General features: G+C 41.7%; 1 protein-coding gene across 1 annotated transcript; it reads right to left on the reverse strand.

Moving 5' to 3' along the window:
• Nucleotides 1-5,842: 5,842 nt before the first annotated feature.
• NIPAL1 (NIPA like domain containing 1) lies at nt 5,843-14,734 on the reverse strand. The gene is made up of 7 exons (XM_075709864.1): nt 14,560-14,734; nt 13,034-13,303; nt 9,262-9,528; nt 8,115-8,171; nt 7,574-7,664; nt 6,591-6,751; nt 5,843-6,447 (listed from the first exon to the last, which is right to left on the reverse strand). The coding sequence occupies exons 1-7, from the start codon at nt 14,732-14,734 to the stop codon at nt 5,843-5,845; spliced, it is 1,626 nt and encodes a 541-aa protein (XP_075565979.1).
• Nucleotides 14,735-20,242: the final 5,508 nt, after the last annotated feature.

Below are 20,242 nucleotides of genomic sequence, written 5' to 3' on the forward strand. Positions count from 1 at the left end.
GAAAAGACCTTTAAGATCATCCAGTCCAACCATTAACCTACACTCCCAAGTCTACTCCAAGCCAATCAAGGGTAGACTAGACTTAGCAGCTCCCAAGACACATCTGAGCAGCTGGAAAGACTGAGCATCCCTGAAGCATTTTAAACCTGCATTGCAGGTCAAGGTGCCTTCTCTACCAATTCTGTGTAGAAGGAGGAGAGTAAGGATTATCTTATCCAAACCTCTCCCTGAATTTTCCAGTATTGCCTCCCACTCCTCACCTGCTGCTGCCTACTCAAACGCCCACACTTGCCTTAGTCCTCCCCTTGCAAGTGTCCAGAATGGTTCATGGACAAGTTAAAGCTGGAACCTGACAGTAAAACAAAGTGCTTTGAATTAGCCTAGCTCAGATGGATCCTGTGATACCTGACATGGACAATGTCTGTAACCCTACTTGTTATTATTAACTTTTAATTTTAAATCTTAATTTTGGTCGATATAAATATATTATAAAAAAGAAAAGGCAGATGAAGTTAATAGTTGCTTAATACAGAACAGAGTCAGACCATTACAAATAAATAGTTTTTTAAAAATGTGATTGCATTGTGAATTATTTATAGGTAAATACATCATAATATTTCTTTTTTTATAGCACTTTGTAGACAAAATACTTAAAACCCACTAGCTGAAGAATGATTGAGTTCTGCACAACTTAATTTTTCCTTTCCAAATTTAAAAAATAACTGCAACAATAAAATGAAATATACCGATCATCCCAAGTTTTGAATTTCCAAAAGATGATGGCATCTTTGGGTCACATCCATTCCTGGCATTAATTACTCACCTTTACTGCAATAATATTTTGATAGTTATCATCCCTTGGGAAAGGAAGTTCTTAACCTTATTGTTTGAACATTTGGGGAGTACCTTCAAACACCCTTTTAAGACCTTTCTGTTTCAAGTGAAGCGTGATAACCCTATCGTTTCATAAAATCTGCTAGAACTGCCACCAACTGACGTCACTGTTTACTTTTATAATTGACTCATTTATGAGCATTCAGTTCCTTAACAGACCTATGACTCAATACAGATCTATGCAACACAGTACCGCACACTGAGCTCACCACAACTTTATGCCCAGGCCACAGAAGTACAAGGCTTTTCGGCAGATGATGTGCTACAAATGTGAAGTTCAAACTGTCTCTGCAATATAAAATACATGGGGACTTTGAATAATGTATGAGGCATTTTTTTTTTAATAGCTCTTGTAAAACTGGTTTTGCCACATTTATTACTGCAAGTTAATATGTAATACACTACAGTACCATGCAATAAAAAGCTCCATGCTTGTTTCACTGAGTTGTCCCATGGTGACTATGCATCCATCCTTGAAACATGTTGGTCTAATACACAGAGCCAATAATGCTTGCCTACCAAGCCTTCAACTTCTCAATATAATCTTTCTGTAGGCTGCTTTGGGAAAATTATGAGTAGGCTGTTATTAACACTCTGACGCAGATAAATTTAACAGCTGCTATCATCAGGCTGACAGTAAATAAATGAAAAAGCACTAGAACATGCTTCAGAGTCAGTGAAACCAGTGCTTAATCAGCAACAAGAAAGGTCTACAGGACAAAGGTCAGGTATGTACTGTGTATTTACTTACCAGAACAGCTACACCCATAAATAAAGACTAAGTAGGCCACCTTAGGCCTCATGGTGTCTCTGAGCTTAGCTCAGATTCTAACCGTATTCAGACAGGCAAAAATTAAAGTACTTACTTATACGGGTGAACAGTGAATGCCACCCATGTCACTGAAAATAAGGAGGCATATGTGGGCAAATGGATGTCTGTTAGCTGTTTTTTTTAAAAAAACCTTTGTGCGATAAAAGAGAGACCTGGAAGAGCAGTAAAGGTTAGAAGGAGACATTATACCACCCTCATACAGCAAATGTCTAGTCAAAGGCTGTATGAGTGCTCAGCATTTGTAAAAATTCGTTTGATTCCCGATCAAACATCAGAAAACTTGCAGCAAGTCAGTATTATGGAAAAAAAAAAGGTAGAATTCCCAGCCTCTGTGCACCAGCCACTTCGGATATATCCCTTTTCTATAAAAAAGCTGCACTGTTGACAAATTGGAATGTATTTCAGACAATGAAATTACTTCCCTCATCAAAAGTATTCCTGACAAGCAATGGAGATCAATTACTTGTGTGTATGAGTCTGGTGACATTCGTCTCCAGTGCCATTTGGTTTTCAGACCAACTTTTTTTTTTAATGCCCTCTATGAAGTTTCACAAACAGGAAGGCCTTCACCAAGTGCCACTGCTCCCTCATGCACCACCAGCCTGGCTCCCGCTCAGCCTCCCCATCCTGTTCTGAACCTTGGCACCACTTTAAAACCTGCCAGAAAGGACTCAGCTACGGGAAACCCACTCTGCTAAAACAGTATTTTTCTAACACACTTGCCAGTTTTGTTCTGCTGGAATTGAAACGGTAAGAGAATGGCATTTGCTAGGAGTATATAACTCCCCATATAGTTCCAGGATGCAACCATGATGAGTAAACAGGTTGAAATTTTGAATCAGTACTCTTTGGGAATGAAAATTTTTTATAGCGTGGCTGGGAAGGCAGGCAAGGGAAGATGGTAGCAAATGTTTCTGTAGAAACTAATAACCTATGTACTTCCTTCCAAAGTCCCTGCAGATTATTTAACCTATCCAAGTCTTCTTGACCTACCTACACTTAATCAGCACAGCTATGTAATGAATTTAATTGCCCATTAATTTGTCATGAGGTATGGTAGTAATGAGTAGCTGCTAAGATTTGTTTTGTGTCGGCATTTAAAAGCCATAATTTGGTTAGCAATGTATTGCCTCTGAGGTTTTCTTAGTTCTAGTTTTTAACCATTCCCCCTACTTTCCAAAACACTTCAAATTACTTTAGATAATATCCTTCATTTCACTGCCTGTAGAACCTGACAACTCACTGAAATATTCTCCCTTGAGACTAGCCATGAGAAAGAAATCCTAACACATCACCTTTGGGTTTTCTTCCCTAGTTTAGAAGGGAAGGCATTTTTCACTTCCCCATTATTTTTGTCCCTCAAAATCCATGTCTTCTGCCTACTAATCATCAGCATGAAATGTTCCTTGCTGATGCTTTCTACAGAGCACCAGGGTAAAAAAAAAAACACATTTGGACAAATTGGGTAATTCTGTAACAGAAGCTAAAACCTCTTGATCTCCCCATATTCTTCCCTCCGGTTCCATCACAAGATTACAGACTTTTTAGCTCAAGGTGAATACATAGTAGTTTCACACATGGCTCTTCTAGGGGAGTAGAAAATTTTCTTTCCTATCAGAAAAACTAGTAAAAGTCAAAGCTACAAAAAGAGGGTCATGATCAGGTCGGATCCACGTGAACTGCAAGGACATCAGCCAGACGTTGTTCATCTAGAATCCACTTATGTGCGCATAGGACCAGCTGCTAAAACCAAGATTATTTGCTTTGGATCTATCAGATAGCGTTTAAATCCTTACCAGAAATATGAATTACACTCCTTTTTATCTCTTGTTTAAAAAACACAGATCATTTAGTACATAATCCATGAATAATTTATTACTAGAGAAATAGTAGCATAATTTCACTAAAATTTAAAATTATTCTGAATAACTAAATATAAACATTTTCAAAAATAACATCTCTTATAGCAAATGTTTTTTGTACAAAAAGATAATCAATAATTTACTTCTTAACAAGCTAGACTTCCTGTACACCATTAAAATAATCATTAACTTTGGTTTTCTGACATTATAAGAAAATAACATTTTTCTAAAATATGTTATTTACATATAAAAGTGGATATGCAGGTCCAATAGAAAATTTTTGCTTGGTACAAATTAATTGACTGCCAGGAGTTGGTATAAAAAGAGTGCAGCCTCTTCTCAAAGAAAGTATCACTACCTATCTTAAAAAAAAATGCCAAAACACATCCATTAAAGAATTGGACTTGTTGCTTTTTTGTACAAATAAAGCATTTGGTCACACCACAGTGATGACTGTATAAGCAAATAGAGGGGTCACCAGCTATGCAAAAAGATCTCTTTTTCTCTTTTAGGGTCAATCAGTATTTTCTTCAGTTATTCTTTAACTTGTATAAGTAATTCACAGTGAAAAGCAATGCAAGTTTTTGTTAAAAGGTAAACTGTAAAGAAAATTATGAGCTTTCTTTCATGGAATGGTTTGCTATCTAGCCAAAGTGTCCACTTTTACTACATTCTTTGCACGTTAGAGAATATACAGCCTGCTTCATGAGGAGGTTCTGCTTGGCATATAAATCTCAACCGATTAAAACCAAATTTTAATTGCCAAAATGCTAGCATCCTCTGGCAAAGGTTCTGGACTCAAACTTAAAAACCCAAGAACTGGATACACATAATATAATTTGATATTTATAACACTACCTTTCTGATGAGCTCGTCATGACCCACACATCTGATTGCTGAAGCCACCTTCTTGCTCACAAAATGGCAACAAAGGGGATTGTAATGAGTAAACCATGGACTGTGCAAGCTGGTTTTGTGAGATAAAGATAAATGACCACAACTGAGGAGCATACTGTAATAGAGATACTAACCTTCAAGGCCTATGGTAGATTAATAGCTAAAGCATCTAATAGAGGTGAATACTCATGTGTAGAAAAGATGAAAAGGCCAAACTAAAACAAAACATGTTTTGATGTTTCTCACCCCTTGCTTACAGGCCTTCCTTTGTCTAGTATTTTTTTAGAAATAGCACATGGACTGGAAAATGGATTTTAGTTCTATAATGGAATATAAAATAACAGGACTGTTTTGCTATTAAGAAATAATGGTATCTTTCCGGAAAATGAGAAAAAATTTTGAAAAGCTTAAATGGGTTTTGATGAATAGATGGCAATATCAGGAAGAAGTATGGAAATAAGTAAAGCCCCTTCTTAAGCCTCAAAGTAGTATAAAGCAGAGTGGAAATCCTTAAATGCACATTCTGGTTTTATTCTGCCTTCGAATAATTTATTCTTTCATCTCATGCAGTTTTTTAAGCCAACAGCACCTGTGTTCAGGCCTCTAATGAATTTGCTTTTTCTTAAAATGTAACTTGGTCATAGTTTTGAAATAAAAAGTACATGCACATCCAGGGATTTACAATCCATTCAGGACTCCTATGGTAGAAAAGGATTTTGTTAAAAAATGGATTTTGAAGGAGAATGGTTACCAAGAACCACACTTCACAAATTTTTTGGTGACTTCTATTTGAGATTCATTGGTAGGTCATCAAAAATGAAAAAAACCTGCATAAAATTTTATATTAAAAGTTGAAAGGGTTAAACAATATTTTCTTCATATTGTATCTCCAATGAATATCCTTCAGGTAGACTATCTACAAGTTTGCTTGGCAATAAATTATAAAAATATAAAGAAAGCCTGAAATATTAAGCCCATCACTAAGATAATAGCAGAGTGCTTGTCACTTCAGCAAGGATTATCTTTTATCATGATGGGAAAACTGCACTTTGTAAACATAGCTTACAAAGACCATTCTTTTCTGCTAAAATTCTCCAATAGGAGATGCTGCATAAAAAAAAGTACAAGGTTGTTCATTGCCTGACATAGAATCACCATCAGGTGTCTGTCTGTCATGTTAATTATTGAACATTTTCATTCATTACTACCAACAGCTGGCACAGAGAAGTGGCTCACGCTTAACTGGCCTTACATACAGTTTTCCAGAGTATCACGGAAAAGAGCAGCATTCTGGCAGACACAGGTGGGCTGAGTCTGCAATTTGTGATACCTCGACAATGAACACCACTTGAGAGTTTCATTGACTGAATAAAATGTTGTCCTCCTCATATGCCAAAGCTGGGTCTTCCATGCTCTCCAGTAAAGTGTGACAGGTTTCATATTCATGGTGTGGTAGTGATGGTTCTTTGGCAACAGTAGACATCAGCTGACTCCAGGTGACATTAGTATTTTTGAAAGCATGCAATAGAAAAATGCCTATGATGATACTGCAGAATCCACTCAGGGTTCCAATGATATCACCCAGGTCCATACTGCTCCACTCCTTGAACAGGATGATGGAGCATGTCACAACCATCGTGGTGAAACATACGTAATAAATAGGTGTCACTAGAGATGTATTGAACACGTCCAATGCTTTGTTGAGATAGTTGATCTGAGTGCTGACTGAGAGTATTAAGGTGCCCACCAAAACATAAACCAATGGATGTCGATAAACTGGCTTCCGCTCCAGCATTTGTTTAATGGCAATGCCCAGGCCTTTCACAGATGAGACAGAGAAGGCACCAATGAGTGAGCAAATTAAAATGTAGATCAGTATATTTGTCTGACCTCTCCTTGGAGCCACGATAAAAATCAGCACGAGGGCAACAACTGTTAGGAGAACAGCAAATGTAACAAACGCTGTAAGAAAGAGGAAAGGGAAGAAGAGTAATGTGCATGAGAGAAAATACTAGACTATGTCCAAGGACATGCTAAAAGTTATTTAGTGTCCCAAACACTTCTCCGTGAACTGTAGCACAAGTTCATTGCAATTGTATACAGACCTGGATCTTGCAGCTTTCTTTCCATCTCATCTAGCGAGGTGACCTCCTCCTCCTCAGGGGCGTGAATAACCATGACTGTTGACCCCAAAATGCTCAGTACACAGCCCAGCTTTCCATGAATATTCAGCTTCTCATTTAAAAAATAGGATGACAATATAGCACTGTTTGGCAAAATATAAATAAAAGGTTCAGCTCCATCAGCCACGTGAGACATTCAAAATCTTTCTGTGTAACGTGATAGTAATTCGAAACTTCTTTTGAATTTGTGTGTATGGGAAACCAGTCTGAAACAATTAAATTTTAAGGCATTTTGCAGGAAGGTTGGTCAGGACCAAGAGGGTCAGGTCAGGTTTTAGGGGGGTTAGCAACCCTGATCCCTGATTCATATTTCAAAAGAACCACAGATTTTAACTGTGGACATTAAAAAAGCTAAAATTTTCTTTGCTTTCTTTCCAGAAGGACTTGGAAAAGACCACACAAACCCAAAATGCTTACTAAGTGTGCCTTAATATGAAATCATGCTCCTATAAAAAAAGAAATGTTTTTGAAAACATTTTAATGGGGGAATACTGTATTTTCTTTTAAAGTTTTGTCACAACTGAAGAACAGGATAAGACTTTTTAAGAAAGCTTCAGTTCTCTAGGAAGAGATGAATTACAGCCTTCTGCCACTGTGCATCAACAGTATACCTGGTATATGCTGATAAGAAATACTTCATAATATAGGTGGAAGGCTGTTGGGAAAGCATATATTAGTCTTTGTAAGAAGACTTCTCATTCCCTCTACCCAGAAAATTCAGTTCTAAATAAGCAAGGAAACTTTTAAAAGTTTAAAAAATAAACCAAGGAACAAGAAGCATTTTTTGTCCATATATTGCTTTTCAGTTTTCTCATTAAAATCCTCTACTTTCAGCCAAAGACAGTATCTTTCCCTCATGCAGTGAATGGTTCATTTGTCAAGGCTGGCTTCCAGTTTGTACTAACCTTATGAGAACACTCAGTGCACCCAAGGGGGTAACTAAGGTTGCAGGTGCAAAGGCATAGGCAGCAAAGTTTGCAGCTTCTCCTAATCCCACTGCAGAAGAAAGAACATTTGGATCAGGTTGAAGTGGGGAATAAAAGGCATACTACTGCAAATATTTTGTATGATAGCAAACACAAGCCAAAATCCTTTTTCTACACTATATATCCAAATTTTCCTTTCAAAATTATCTAACTTCTGCTGGACATAATAAAGGCTGAAGAAAATTAAATACTTTTCCCCTAAGTACTCCTAGAAGCTGGACAGATTCAATCCCATTGCTTTTGACTGGATATTAAAGAAAAGGTTGTTATTCTGCAAAGAGCTCCAAAGAGCAAACACACTATTTGAGAGATGGGATATCAGAATGGCTTCTGTCATAAAGGTGGTTGCAAAGACATTTCTTTTAAGTAAGGGGAGTCAAAAATCAGGGAATAAATCTATTTAAAACAATCTGCTTTATGTAGCTTTTACATATAGGTTGAGAGGAAGGACATGACTTACTTGATAACAATCCAGCCCACCAAAGCCATTCCTTCAAATAAGAATATCCACCCTGTCCTGAAAGCAGAAAAAATAATCTCATCTTAGAAGAGATCACCTTATTATAGTAAACAAACCCACCACAGCTTCACATTTGCATCCAGTGCTACGAAGTACTGAAAGAGCATGTTATCTGGCTGCAACATGAAGAATATTTTGTTTGATTTTGACTGACACTTTTTACTAACTGTTCTACTGCTTTTTGACTTGGACTTCTGAAAAATTCTATTTGACTAAATACACATGGAGGGAAAGTTCCAAGCAAAAGTAAAACATCCACAAAGATTGGTGGTGAGCTTAAGAAATGCTTCAAAGTGCTTTCCCAGGTCAGATCCAATATATTCACACACAGTCAGCTGAATTTTGACTGTGCTTATACTTTAAATTGAGAGAAATTGGAAAGAAAAATGCCATTGCATGCTTAATTTTTTTTTTTAACATAAAATATAAGTATATTGAACATTCAGTAACACATCTTTTTTCAAATAACCAAATTATCTGGAAGAGTATATTGCAATAAACACAACAAACAAAAGAAAAACTGCTGATGCTATATATTTAAATCCATGCAAAGGGAATTATGAGATTAGTCCAATGGGTTTTTTAAAAGCCGTCCACATTTTTCTAGCTCTTCATCTGTTGACTTTGATGGAAGAATAGTTGTACTAACTGTAGAAACTTTTGTAATAAGTATAGCACTTCATTTTTTTAAAAAAGAACTAAATCTAGTTACCATCTTAAGGCTTTCCATCTCAAATGAGGGGGGGGAAGATGGGGAAAAAGAGAGAGGAAGGCATTTTGAAGGGTAAGGCAAAGGGAGAACTTTATTTGTATTTAACTGCTGTCAAGGAGGAAATACCACCAGCTCACTCTATTTAATACCCACCACTGCCCCCATAGCCCTAAGAATTCTGAAATCTCATTCTCTGTAATCACACCGTATTTCCATCCCTAGCCAAGACAGGACTTCTGATCACCGTTTAAAGTACAACCGTTTTCAACTATGATGGTTTTAAACGTGTGATCTGTGACTCAAACCTTGATTTTGCCGAGTTATCACAGAGGCAGTTGTGTCTCCAGCAGGAGCAAGGCGGGCACCACCGCTTACCAGCTCGGGGGACTCCTTTGTCTGCCAGTTTCAAAAGTCCTTTCTTCTTCAGTATGAAACTAGAACCAATAAAGATACTGGAACCTATTGCCAAAGCCAAGCCAACGTAGAGGCGGTATTTGCTTCCAGCAGGCATGGAAATGCTCCAGTCCATTTCATTGAGAGTCCTGTCCATAGGGGTGAAGAGAGAAGAGCAGGATTCAGACACGTTGATGATCTGGCACCATGCTTGGCAGGAGTCATGGCAAGCAAAAGAGAGCACAGCACCTGGGAGGAGAAAAAGGAGGACAAGTGACTCATGAACCAGGCACAGCTCTGAAGAAGCCCCATCCTCGCTCTGCTCAGTCTTTTCTACATCTTCCCAGAGCACTTGTCATTTCTGCGCATGCAAATAACTCACAAAATCACCTACTATACACAGTGGTGCCCCAGGTCATTACCCACCCCTGTAATTCACAGGTGCATGCCTTATTTGATATATGTTTCTTGCACTACGTTGGCTCAGTCAAGCAATTAGGGCAATACCAAAGAATGCAACAATAAAATATTACCTTCAATGTAAAATTCAACTTGAAATCATAAAAGCTATGAAACAGCAGATGCAGAATTACAAAAGCTCAGTCCATTGTGATTCATATAAAGCATTGGATGCAACAAATAATTTTGCTTTCCATGTTTCCCCTGTAATTAAAATGACACATGAACAATTCATCCTGCTGAGTGGCACCATCAGTAATACACTCACATTTTTTTTTTTTTTTCCCAACTGAAACCAAACACTTGGAGACTCGGTAGAAAAGGATGTGCCTCTGTGTCTGTTCATATCTAAGCTCTGGAAATCAGTGTTCTGTCGAAAGTACTTCACTGCACAATTAACAATAAGCACCCTTGGATAATTCACCTTATACTGTTTAGGAAGGAATATTTAAAATATCAAAAATATTAAAAATGGTATGAAAGTTGACAGTGTATCTTCATTTGCAGCTGACAATGCTGATACTTATACTGGGAGATACCACCCTTTAGGAACTGAGAATGAGTACTTGCTCCCAGTTGTCTTGTGCCATACTGTACAACAAACACACTACAATAAGTTATCATTTGATTTTTCGTATTGCTAAGCCAGACTTTGTAGAAATGGTCCCACAAGATGGGTATGTCCATATTCTGCAGCTGAAGATGAAAATCTTAAAGAATTTACAACTATATGAAACTACTTCTGCGTAGTCTGTAGGACAGATAGTATTCTTCCTTCTTATCATTACAAGAAGTTGCAATTGGATAACGTAAAAGAAATGGGATTTCATCTGTATCTGAAAGTATTTTAAAATCCTAAAGTATTAGCATAGTCTTAGAAGAAGAAAATTTTGCATATACTTAAGTTTTGACATAATTATTAAAGATTAAATTACAAAAGAAAATTACGGAGAAGTCCTTTCAGCATAAATGTTTCTCTTAGCTAACTTACATCAGAGCAAGGCAAAAAAGCAGAGAGGTTGCCACTGAATTAAACCCCTTAGCTCTCAATACCTTATAATGATGCTAAACTGGACTGGTGACGGTGGTACCACCACCACTCAGCTACTGCAGGCTTTATGTCAGAAGCAGCAACAGTTCTTGCCCTTAATTAAAAGAAAGCATCAAGACAAAAACTCTTGATAAGTATGCTCTTTTAGCTACCTGCAATGGTAAAGGCAACTTTCTATCAGGGTGTTGGGTTTCTGAAGTGAAGAAAATAACACTCTTCCCCTTTTTGTGAATGGCGTACTTTATTTAGCTGGTGATGAATGGCAGGCTTCTTCCCTTCCATATGACACTACTACTACTTTTTCTACTGATTCTTAAGTTTTCCATTCTCTGGCAGACCTTACGACATCGAATAATGAAAATTTAATCACGCCATCTGTAGTTAGTGACTCGGTGACTGCCATAGGATGCTTCTCTCCTTTCTGAAATACAGTCTTTGCTCACATTTACAAAGAGACACTGGATTTCTCGCCTGCTCCATCTGCCAGCTGAGAAGAGTCACTTTGAATGGTTGTGATCTCTGTGTATTGTGCTGAGAAGCTTTTTCTGGTTTTAAAAACTGTGTCATTTGTTCCACTTGCATGTAAAGTGGTACGTCACTCCACTGATCAAAGAACCACCTGAGAGCTGGGAAGAGGAGGCTGATCCAGGAATTACTATTATTTTATTCCCCACTGTGACCAGTCTAAAGATTACCTGGAAGGACTGAGGAAGGTGACAAATCTCTGAGGCCGCTGGGCTTGCTCAGCACCCAGTTTCTGTAGCTAAGCTAGTTTCACCTCCCACTTCCAAATGTCAACAAACATGAACCTGTCTGCAGAACCCCTCCTTGCAGAAATAAACTCTCCAAGCTCTGACTCAAGGCTGATAGCAACAGGAAACCAGTCTGAGTTCAGGCGGCCACTGTTGTAACTTCTAAAGTGTTTTTACGATTCAGCTAAATCTGAAAATGTTCTCTCAAACACCTTAATATTTTCCGAGTCAGGTAGATCAGCTAGCCTGGTACTACACACTCCTTGTAGCAATTTTAAATTGCAGTCCTGCAAAAGCCTAGGACTAACGCACCCTGCGGTTCACCAGTGTGAGCCAGCTTAGCTTTTATCCTGCCACTGAAGATACTGGTCCTAGGTCATCTGGAAAACCATTTGCTTTGATTAGTGTTGTGGTTTAGCCCCAGCCAGCAACTAAGCACCACGCAGCCGCTCGCTCACTCCCCCTGCCCCGGTAGGATGGGGGAGAGAATCGGAGGAGTAAGAGTGAGAAACACTCCTGGGTTGAGATAAGAACAGTTTAATAATTGAAATACAGTAAAATAGTAATGATAATAATAACAATATAATAATGATGATAATAATATACAAAGCAAGTGATGCACAATGCAATTGTTCACCACCCGCCGACCGATACCCAGGCAGTTCCTGAGCAGCGATCGCTGCTCCCCGGCCAACCCCCCCCAGTTTATATACTGAGCATGACGTCATATGGTATGGAATAGCCCTTTGGGCAGTTTGGATCAACTATTCTGGCTGTGCCCCCTCCCAGTTTCTTGTGCACCTGGCAGAGCATGGGAAGCTGCAAAGTCCTTGACTGGCATAAGCAGTACTCATCAGTGTGTTATCAACATTCTTCTCCTACTAAATCCAAAACACAGCACTATGCCTGCTACTAGGAAGAAAATTCACTCTATCCCAGCCGAAACCAGGACAATTAGACATGCAATTTCACCATTTTTATTGCCCTCACGAGTCAGCTCACACCTGGCAGGGACGTGAAATGCCTTTCTCCATCACCCGGGAAATACCAAGCCCACTTTCGCCAAGGCCTGGCTACTGGGGCCGAAAGTCGATGTACTGAGAAGCAGCCAGGATTCGCTCCCCGGCACACCCCCACTCACAAAAATGCACAAAAGACGCTGAGAAAGGGGTTTAGACACGAGCCAGCCACGGGAGAAGAAGCGCAGGAGCCTCCCCGGCGCCGGCAGCGCCACACTCCTGGGGAAACAGCTGCGTGACGTCCCGGCGGAGCGCAGTCTTACGTATACAGGAGTCACGGTAGCCGCTGCCGCGGCGCGGGCGCAGGGGCAGCGCGGGGGGCTGCTACCGGAGCGGAGCGCCCTCACCCCCGCGCCCCTTCCGCGCCCCCCCCGCGCCCTGTCCGCGGCGCCGCGCCCCCCGCAGACTGCGCGCAGTGCCGCGCACCCCCCCGCGCCTCCCGCCTCCCCCTCCGCGCCCGCGCAGGCACTGACCCGGGCGGCAGGGCGGGCGGCCGGGCAGCCCCTCCGGCTGCCCCATGGCTGCGGGGCCTCGGCTCCGCCGCGGCGCAGGTGGTGGTGGTGGTGGCGGCGGCGGCGGCGGCGGCGGCGGCGGCTCCGCCCGCCCGGGCCGGGCCGGGCCCGGCCCGGCGCACCTGGGCGCACCTGGGCGCGCCCCGCGGCCCCCGGCCTGGCAGCTGCCGGTGGAGGCGGCACCGCCGCCGCGCCTGTGGGCGCGCCCCGGCGGGGAACGGGCACGCAGGGCTCCAGGAGCGACGCCGGATGGGGTTTATTTTGTAGAAATCGTTCCGAAGCCCCAGCTCTCACCTGGTGACTTATGCGACCCCACCTGAACACTGAATCCAAAGGAAAAAAGCTCTCTCCTGGGGTCCCTGGGCAGTATTTGGGTCTACTGGAACTTTCTATAATTCTCCTCCCCTTCACACCTGGGAGAAGTGAGCCCTTTTAACGTGCGGCCGTGTCAGGGTGTGATGGGCTGCCTGCGCTAGCCTTGACGGCTGTCTCTGCGCCAGGCGGGGGGATCTCCCTGGCCAAACTACCCCAGCTTTGCGGAAAAGGGCAGCGCATCTGGTGACGCTTACCCTGAGGTGACTCCCGCTGGTTGCACAGGCTCCAGGGTGTCACAAGAAAAAATGATCTTAATTACCCAATCAGTAGTTTCAAGGTAGGAGTCTAAGCCCTTGTTTATAACATGGTTAACTGAAATACATTTACAAAATGTATGGGCTGAATAAGCCATTACATGCTAACCTAGGCTCACCCAGCAAACTTCCCGGGATAGTCTGAGGACATTTAGCATGCACAAGAGCTCCCCAAACTGCAGCCAAACTGAGCTATGAATATAGCATACCTCCACAGAGCACCACAGGGACATGCTGGCTTGAGTCTAGCAGAGTTGTAACCATGCTTTGCAAGCACAGCACCTAAATTAATCATTTCTGGTTTTGCAAAGTTTATTAGCCCTGGTGCAGACTGGTGAAATACGATGATGGTGTCAGCAAAATAACTCGTTTTTCCCGCCTTACGCATCCTTGACTTTGTAGTCCTGGGGTTAAACCGAGAGACCAGTTTCAATGTCTTAGTCTCATTTGTTATTTCTGTATTTATTTTTTAATATAAACAGCGCTCTCTTAGGAGAAAAGGAGCACTGCATTTGTTTTTGTGCATTTAATTACCTATCCACTTCATCTTTACAACGTCTACATTGTAAGAACTACACTTCTGTGGAAGCTGGCCTGAACCGAGTGCAGGCTGCCTTATAAAGAGTTTGACTTCTCTGCTTTAACTTTTATAAAACACACATTACTGCTACAAAAGAGCAATAATTTTAAATAGCACTTAAAACAGTTAAATGAAAATCTTAAAGCACAACCTGAAAACTTGGGAGCAAACTTCCATCTTCTTGTACAACATAAGCATGCCCATAGGATAAAACCACGTATATGTGTTAAAGGAGCTGCTGCCACCCGAGCATTCACCCACCGTCCAGGGAGTCCCACATGCTCCACCTGAGACTTTAACTGCTAGGACCCGAGTCCCTTCACAGCGGGCAGCTCCACTGAGCTGACGGCTGCCCCTTTTCGACTCCTCGCTCACACACACACTCTCACTCTCAGGCACTTTCTCTCCCCTCAGGCTCGACCCTACGTTTCCCTGAAGCAGAGTCTCCGACATGACGTACGCCAGGCGGATTTATTGAGTGGTACAGGGGTAAATGACAGCTCTAGCTGGGTTCTTCTGGAGAGGGACCCTGAACAAAGAAATCCCTGGGCAATTATACCCTTGCAATTTAAGTTCCCCTCCTCTCATGCGACGGTTCAGTCCAATGGCAATATTTAGGTCTGGGATCTTCTTGTTCTTTATTGGATCCCTTCTCTGTCTCTGGGTGGGACATTCCATTTCTTATCCTAATGGATGCAGCTTCTGCTGGCAGTTGTGGCTACCTTATCTTTTTGGTTTGCAACGGATTTGGGGGCCTTCCTTCACGTAGCTAAGTAAAAGTTCAGTATACGGTCAGCATATCTAGGTGAAAATTCACAGCCTTCGGCCTAAGGCTTTAGCAAGCCTTGCTACTGATGCTATATATTGGATTCCATTTGAGCTAGGAAGTGACTTCTGCAACATATGGACAGATACATGTCTGCAGACTGCTCCCAAGTCCTATTTTTGTTCTGTGCCCCCTCAGATCTGTCAACTCTGCGTGTTCACACCTCTGTTTCTGTCAAAATGTGTCAATTTTTCCAGATTCCTGCAATTTGACTGAAGCACATGAAATGTCGATATTGCGACTCAGCTGGCAGATCTGCAGAGAAGGGAGGTGGCAACATCGGCAAGAGCCTGCTGAAGCAGCGGAGAGGGTGAGCTGCCAAAGACCACTGCTTCTGCTGGCACAGCTCTCGCTGACCTGCTGGTCAAGGCTTCACTGCAGTGCAGTACCCAGAACAGCAATACTAAGAAGCAACGCAATTAACACTTCCACAGATCTGCCTCTCTACAGCCCCACTCCTATAGCAGACCATGGACATCAAAAGGTTTTCAATTAATGAAGAAAATATTTAATCTGAGATACACTTACTTGTTTCATGGTTGAAAACCTTTATATAGCTAATGCTTCATGTTTTTTAAATCTGCAATAAACTGTGAAAACTCTATGAAGCTTTTTTTCTGAGAAAAAAATGCGAAGTCACAAAAAACTTAGAGCTAACAATCCAAGTCAATGGACAGATGTAAAGAATGTGCAATCTATAATATAATTACAGAAGGGAATGGCTATACTTCTGTGTGTATACTTCATTGATGATCTACTACTGGTACTTTGCATACTCAACTGGTTTCAAAGAACTTTGAGACAATGCCAGGAAGAAAGAAACTACATTCAAGTAATTTATCAACATTGATATATTTTTCTTTATTTTGGATGACATGCAAAGATCAAATGGGAAAGCAAATGAAGTCTTGATATACAATCTTATCATCTGACATAAAGAGGAAAAACATGCTAGTTGACCATTCAAAATGGCATCTATGACTGATTTAGAGCAATGCTTGGATCATCAGCTAATGCAAATCAGCGCAGCTCCACTTATTTCACTGGAGCTATGCCAGCTGTGGCTAAGCGCAGGTCAGCGTTTTGTGTGTGAAATAACAATATGCATGTACCAACAGTCAAAGCAATTTTGTGGCAATTTGCATTTCTTCAAAAGAGAAATAAGGATGCTGTGAAACCCTGCTATACCTTTCTGGGTTATTGTACTAATTTTTTCCATTACTGTATGGAAAATGCAAGAGAGAAGTTATGTTAAAATTCTGTTACTTATGCGATAAATGAAAGATTTGCTGAAACTGACTGTTAAGCAAGCACTGACTTTAATTCTTGGTTTTCAATAAAAATGGAAGCACTGAATATCTAGCCAACTTTATACTGTTACATTGGAAACCTCATTTTTGTGCCTGAATAAAACTCGTCTTGCCTCTGTGTTGGCCATGAATGACTTAATTCAAGTTTGTGTGACTTCTTGACTTTGTCATAAATTCTTCAATTTTATTGAGGATTTTTTTCTCTTCCACATATACATAGACTTCCTTATATGTGTTATTATGCAGTATTTATTTATATTATTGTAAATACTGAAGATTATGACAATGGGTTTCACTACAGTGAGAAAAATTGTTCACTGTACAGCTAGTCCAGGTGCAGACAGGAAAGCTGCCTATGGCAGATACACTTACCGTATATTGCACTTTTACTTAGCTACATGAAGAAAGGCCCCCGAAACCAGTACAAACCAGAAAGATAAGGTAGCCACAACCATCATGATTGCGCAGCTTCTCTGTTCTGCATTACTCTTCTCTGCCTGCAGTTGCTGCTACCAGACAGGGTCCAAACAATACAGTCAATATGGCAGCTGCAGACAGGCTCATGATCTGTCCTGGCATGCAACCATGCAAAAATTACCAAACTAGACTGGAGAGTGGAGCTCTGACCATGAGAACTTCACCTGCCCCAAATGCTGGTGATTTACTGTAGACTTGCAGGAGCAACGTGTAAAGGAATTAACTTCAACTGAGACAAAAAACGGTGCCTCTAGATTGCAGCTCAGTATCATTAGATTGCTGTACTTGTTGTGAAGAAATTACTCCTATACATGTTGCCTTAAAAATGCACAGATAGTGCCACCTTAACTACTACTTTACAATGAATGACAGACAAGCAAGGCTAGATACAGCAAATCTATTTTAACTACAGTGCATTTTCTACCACTCTTATCAGTGACAATATCATATATTGATGATCTTTGAAACAGAATTAATCTCAATGGAATCACCTTTGTCTGAGTAAATATTTTAGTCTCATTATTCTGTGCAACCAGCCTAGATTTCCCATGTTATTTTAGCTTGAAAGAAAACTGCTAAACAGAAATCCTAGCTGACTGTTCAGAGCTACTGGCACTCCTGCAGGGTCACCACATCTATTCTTTATCCCACAGATATTATTAATTGAAGTTCTATTTTTTTTTCAGAGGGTTTTCTGGTGGACCTGCTCCTCTGTTTCTTGCAGGTTCCAGGCTGGGAGGAGAAGAGGCATCGCAAACCACCTCAACCTCGGTGGCACAAGGAGAGCCTCATTGCATGTTCTGCTCAGGGCATATAAATAAATCTGCTGGGCATGGCCAGCCACAGCGCTTGTCATGCTTGAGGGTATTTCAGAAGTCTAGTCCTTCCTCAGAGTAGTTATGAAAAAACTAGGGTCTGGACCTGGAAGATGCTGGTAAAAGGCTTTGACATAGTCTTCCAGCATGCTGTGTGGTGTTATACTGTGTGCCTGTTAGCGCTCATGTCCACAGAAGGCTTGTAACCTGTCCAGTGCTTTCCAATTCCAGGCTCATCTGCATATGGGAATCTAACACACCAACACACATCTTAAATGGCTTCTACTTCTTCCCTCTCCATCAAGCACCCATTTAACTCTAAAGTAAAAATACAGTACCACCTACTGGTGGAGATGCTGTTTGCACTGATGGTTTTCCAGTCACCAAGCCTCATTGGGGCTGATTGTGCTTCATGACACTGAATTCCTTGTAACAACAGTCTACACAAAAAAGTATTAAATAAGCCAGAAGCCCTGGAGTCTTCTTAGCTACAGCACTTCTGACATGACATTCATTGCTGAAATAGCATCAACATCAGAAAAGACAGAACAGTATTTGCAGAAAATAAGCCTGCCAAAACTGTGGTCCCAATCCAAACACCCATCTGTGTACACAGCTACAACACAGTAAGCTGAAAGACAATGTTATGCCATTAAAACCTACTTATTTATAAATAAATACATATGTATAATATATCTAGTGTTTTGGTTATGAGTGTCTGAAACTAGAGGTAGCTTTAATAGGATTGAGAAGAATTACAGATGATGACAAATCAAGATACAAAAATAGATTAAAGTTGGCCTACTAAAACAATAATCCATCGGTGCAGTCATTCTCCCATCAGTCAAGGTTACTTCACTGGAATACAGAACGACAGGAAAAATATCTGTGAAAAAATATTGACGCTAAACTAGCATAATTGTCAGTGAAGTCAATGACAACTATGCAATTGGCTTTTAAAGGAGGGCAGAACTGAGACCACTGTGTTGAGCTCACCCAGAACTTGTCCTGCAAACCTCTTTGCAAGTAAGTGAGGTCCTGGCCACTGTCAGACAAGGAACAACTTTGGCCCAGTAGGACTCATCTTAGAATCATAGAATGCTTTGGGTTGGAAGGGACCTTTAGAGGTCATCTAGCCCAACCCCCCTGCAATGAGCAGGGACAGCTTTAACCAGATCAGGTTGCTCAGAGCCCCGTCCAACCTGATCTTGAATGTTTCTAGGGATGGGGCCTCCACTACATCCCTGGGCAACTTGTTCCAGTGCCTCACCACCTTAATTGTAAACAATTTCTTCCTTATACCCAGTCTAAATCTACCTTCCTTTAGTTTAAAACCATTACTCCTTGTCCTGTCACAACAGGCCTTGCTAAAAAGATTGCCCCCATCTTTCCTATAGGCCCCCTTTAAGTACTGAAAGGCGGCAATAAGGTCTCCTCGCAGCCTTCTCTTCTCCAGGCTGAACAACCCCAACTCTCTCAGCCTGGCCTCGTAGGAGAGGTACTCCAGCCCTCGGATCATTTTTGTGGCCCTCCTCTGGACCTGCTCCAGCAGTTCTATGTCCTTCTTGTGCTGAGGGCCCCAGAGCTGGACGCAGTACTGCAGGTGAGGTCTCACCAGAGCAGAGTAGAGGGGCAGAATCACCTCCCTCGACCTGCTGGCCACACTTCTTTTGATGCAGCCTAGGATTCGGTTGGCTTTCTGGGCTGCAAGCGCACATTGCCGGCTCCTGTCCAGCTTTTCATCCACCAGTACTCCCAAGTCCTTCTCCACAGGACTGCTCTCAATCCCTTCATCCCCCAGCCTGTACTGATATTGAGGATTGCCCTGTCCCAGGTGTAGGCCCTTGCACTTGTTGAACCTCATGAGTTTCACACAGGCCCGCCTCTCCAGTCTGTCCAGGTCCCTTAGGATGACATCTCATCCTTCTGGTGTGTCAACTGCATCACTCAGCTTGGTGTTGTCTGCAAACTTGCTGAGGGTGCAGACAATCCCACTGTCTGTGTCATTGAAGATATTAAACAGCACTTGTCCCAGTACGGACCCCTGACGGACACCACTTGTCACCGATCTCCATCTCCAACACTGGGCCATTGACTGCTACCCTCTGGATGCAACCATCCAACCAATTCCTTATCCACCAAACAGTCCACCCATCAAATCTGTATCTCCCCAATTCAGAGAGAAGGATGTTGTAGGGGACTGTGTCCAAGGCTTTACAGAAATCCAGATAGATGACATCCATTGCTTTTCCCTTGTCCACTGATGCAGTCATGCCTTCACAGAAAGCCACTAGGTTGGTCAGGCAGGACTTGCCCTTGGTGAAGCCGTGCTGGCTATCTCGAATCAACTCTCTGTCCTCCATGTGCCTCTAAGCACAGCTTCTAGGAGGATCTGTTCCATGATCTTCCCAGGCACAGAGGTGAGGCTGACAGGTCAGTAGTTCCCAGGGTCCTCCTTTCTTCCCTTTGTAAAAATGGGCACAATGTTTCCGTTCTTCCAGTCCCCAGGGACCTCACCTGACTGCCATGACTT

The sequence above is a fragment of the Pelecanus crispus genome, chromosome 4 (assembly GCF_030463565.1).
Source record: "Pelecanus crispus isolate bPelCri1 chromosome 4, bPelCri1.pri, whole genome shotgun sequence".
Classification (NCBI taxonomy): domain Eukaryota; kingdom Metazoa; phylum Chordata; class Aves; order Pelecaniformes; family Pelecanidae; genus Pelecanus; species Pelecanus crispus.

Excerpts from the sequence above, each read along its gene's own strand:
- NIPAL1 (XM_075709864.1), bottom strand. The coding sequence starts at position 14,734 with ATGTCGGAGACTCTGCTTCAGGGAAACGTAGGGTCGAGCCTGAGGGGA. Across the intron at positions 9,529-13,033 it reads CCGCCCGCCCTGCCGCCCGG|GTGCTGTGCTCTCTTTTGCT; the intron begins GTCAGTGCCTGC and ends TTCTCCTCCCAG. Across the intron at positions 8,172-9,261 it reads CAAAGGAGTCCCCCGAGCTG|GACAGGGTGGATATTCTTAT; the intron begins GTAAGCGGTGGT and ends TTCTGCTTTCAG.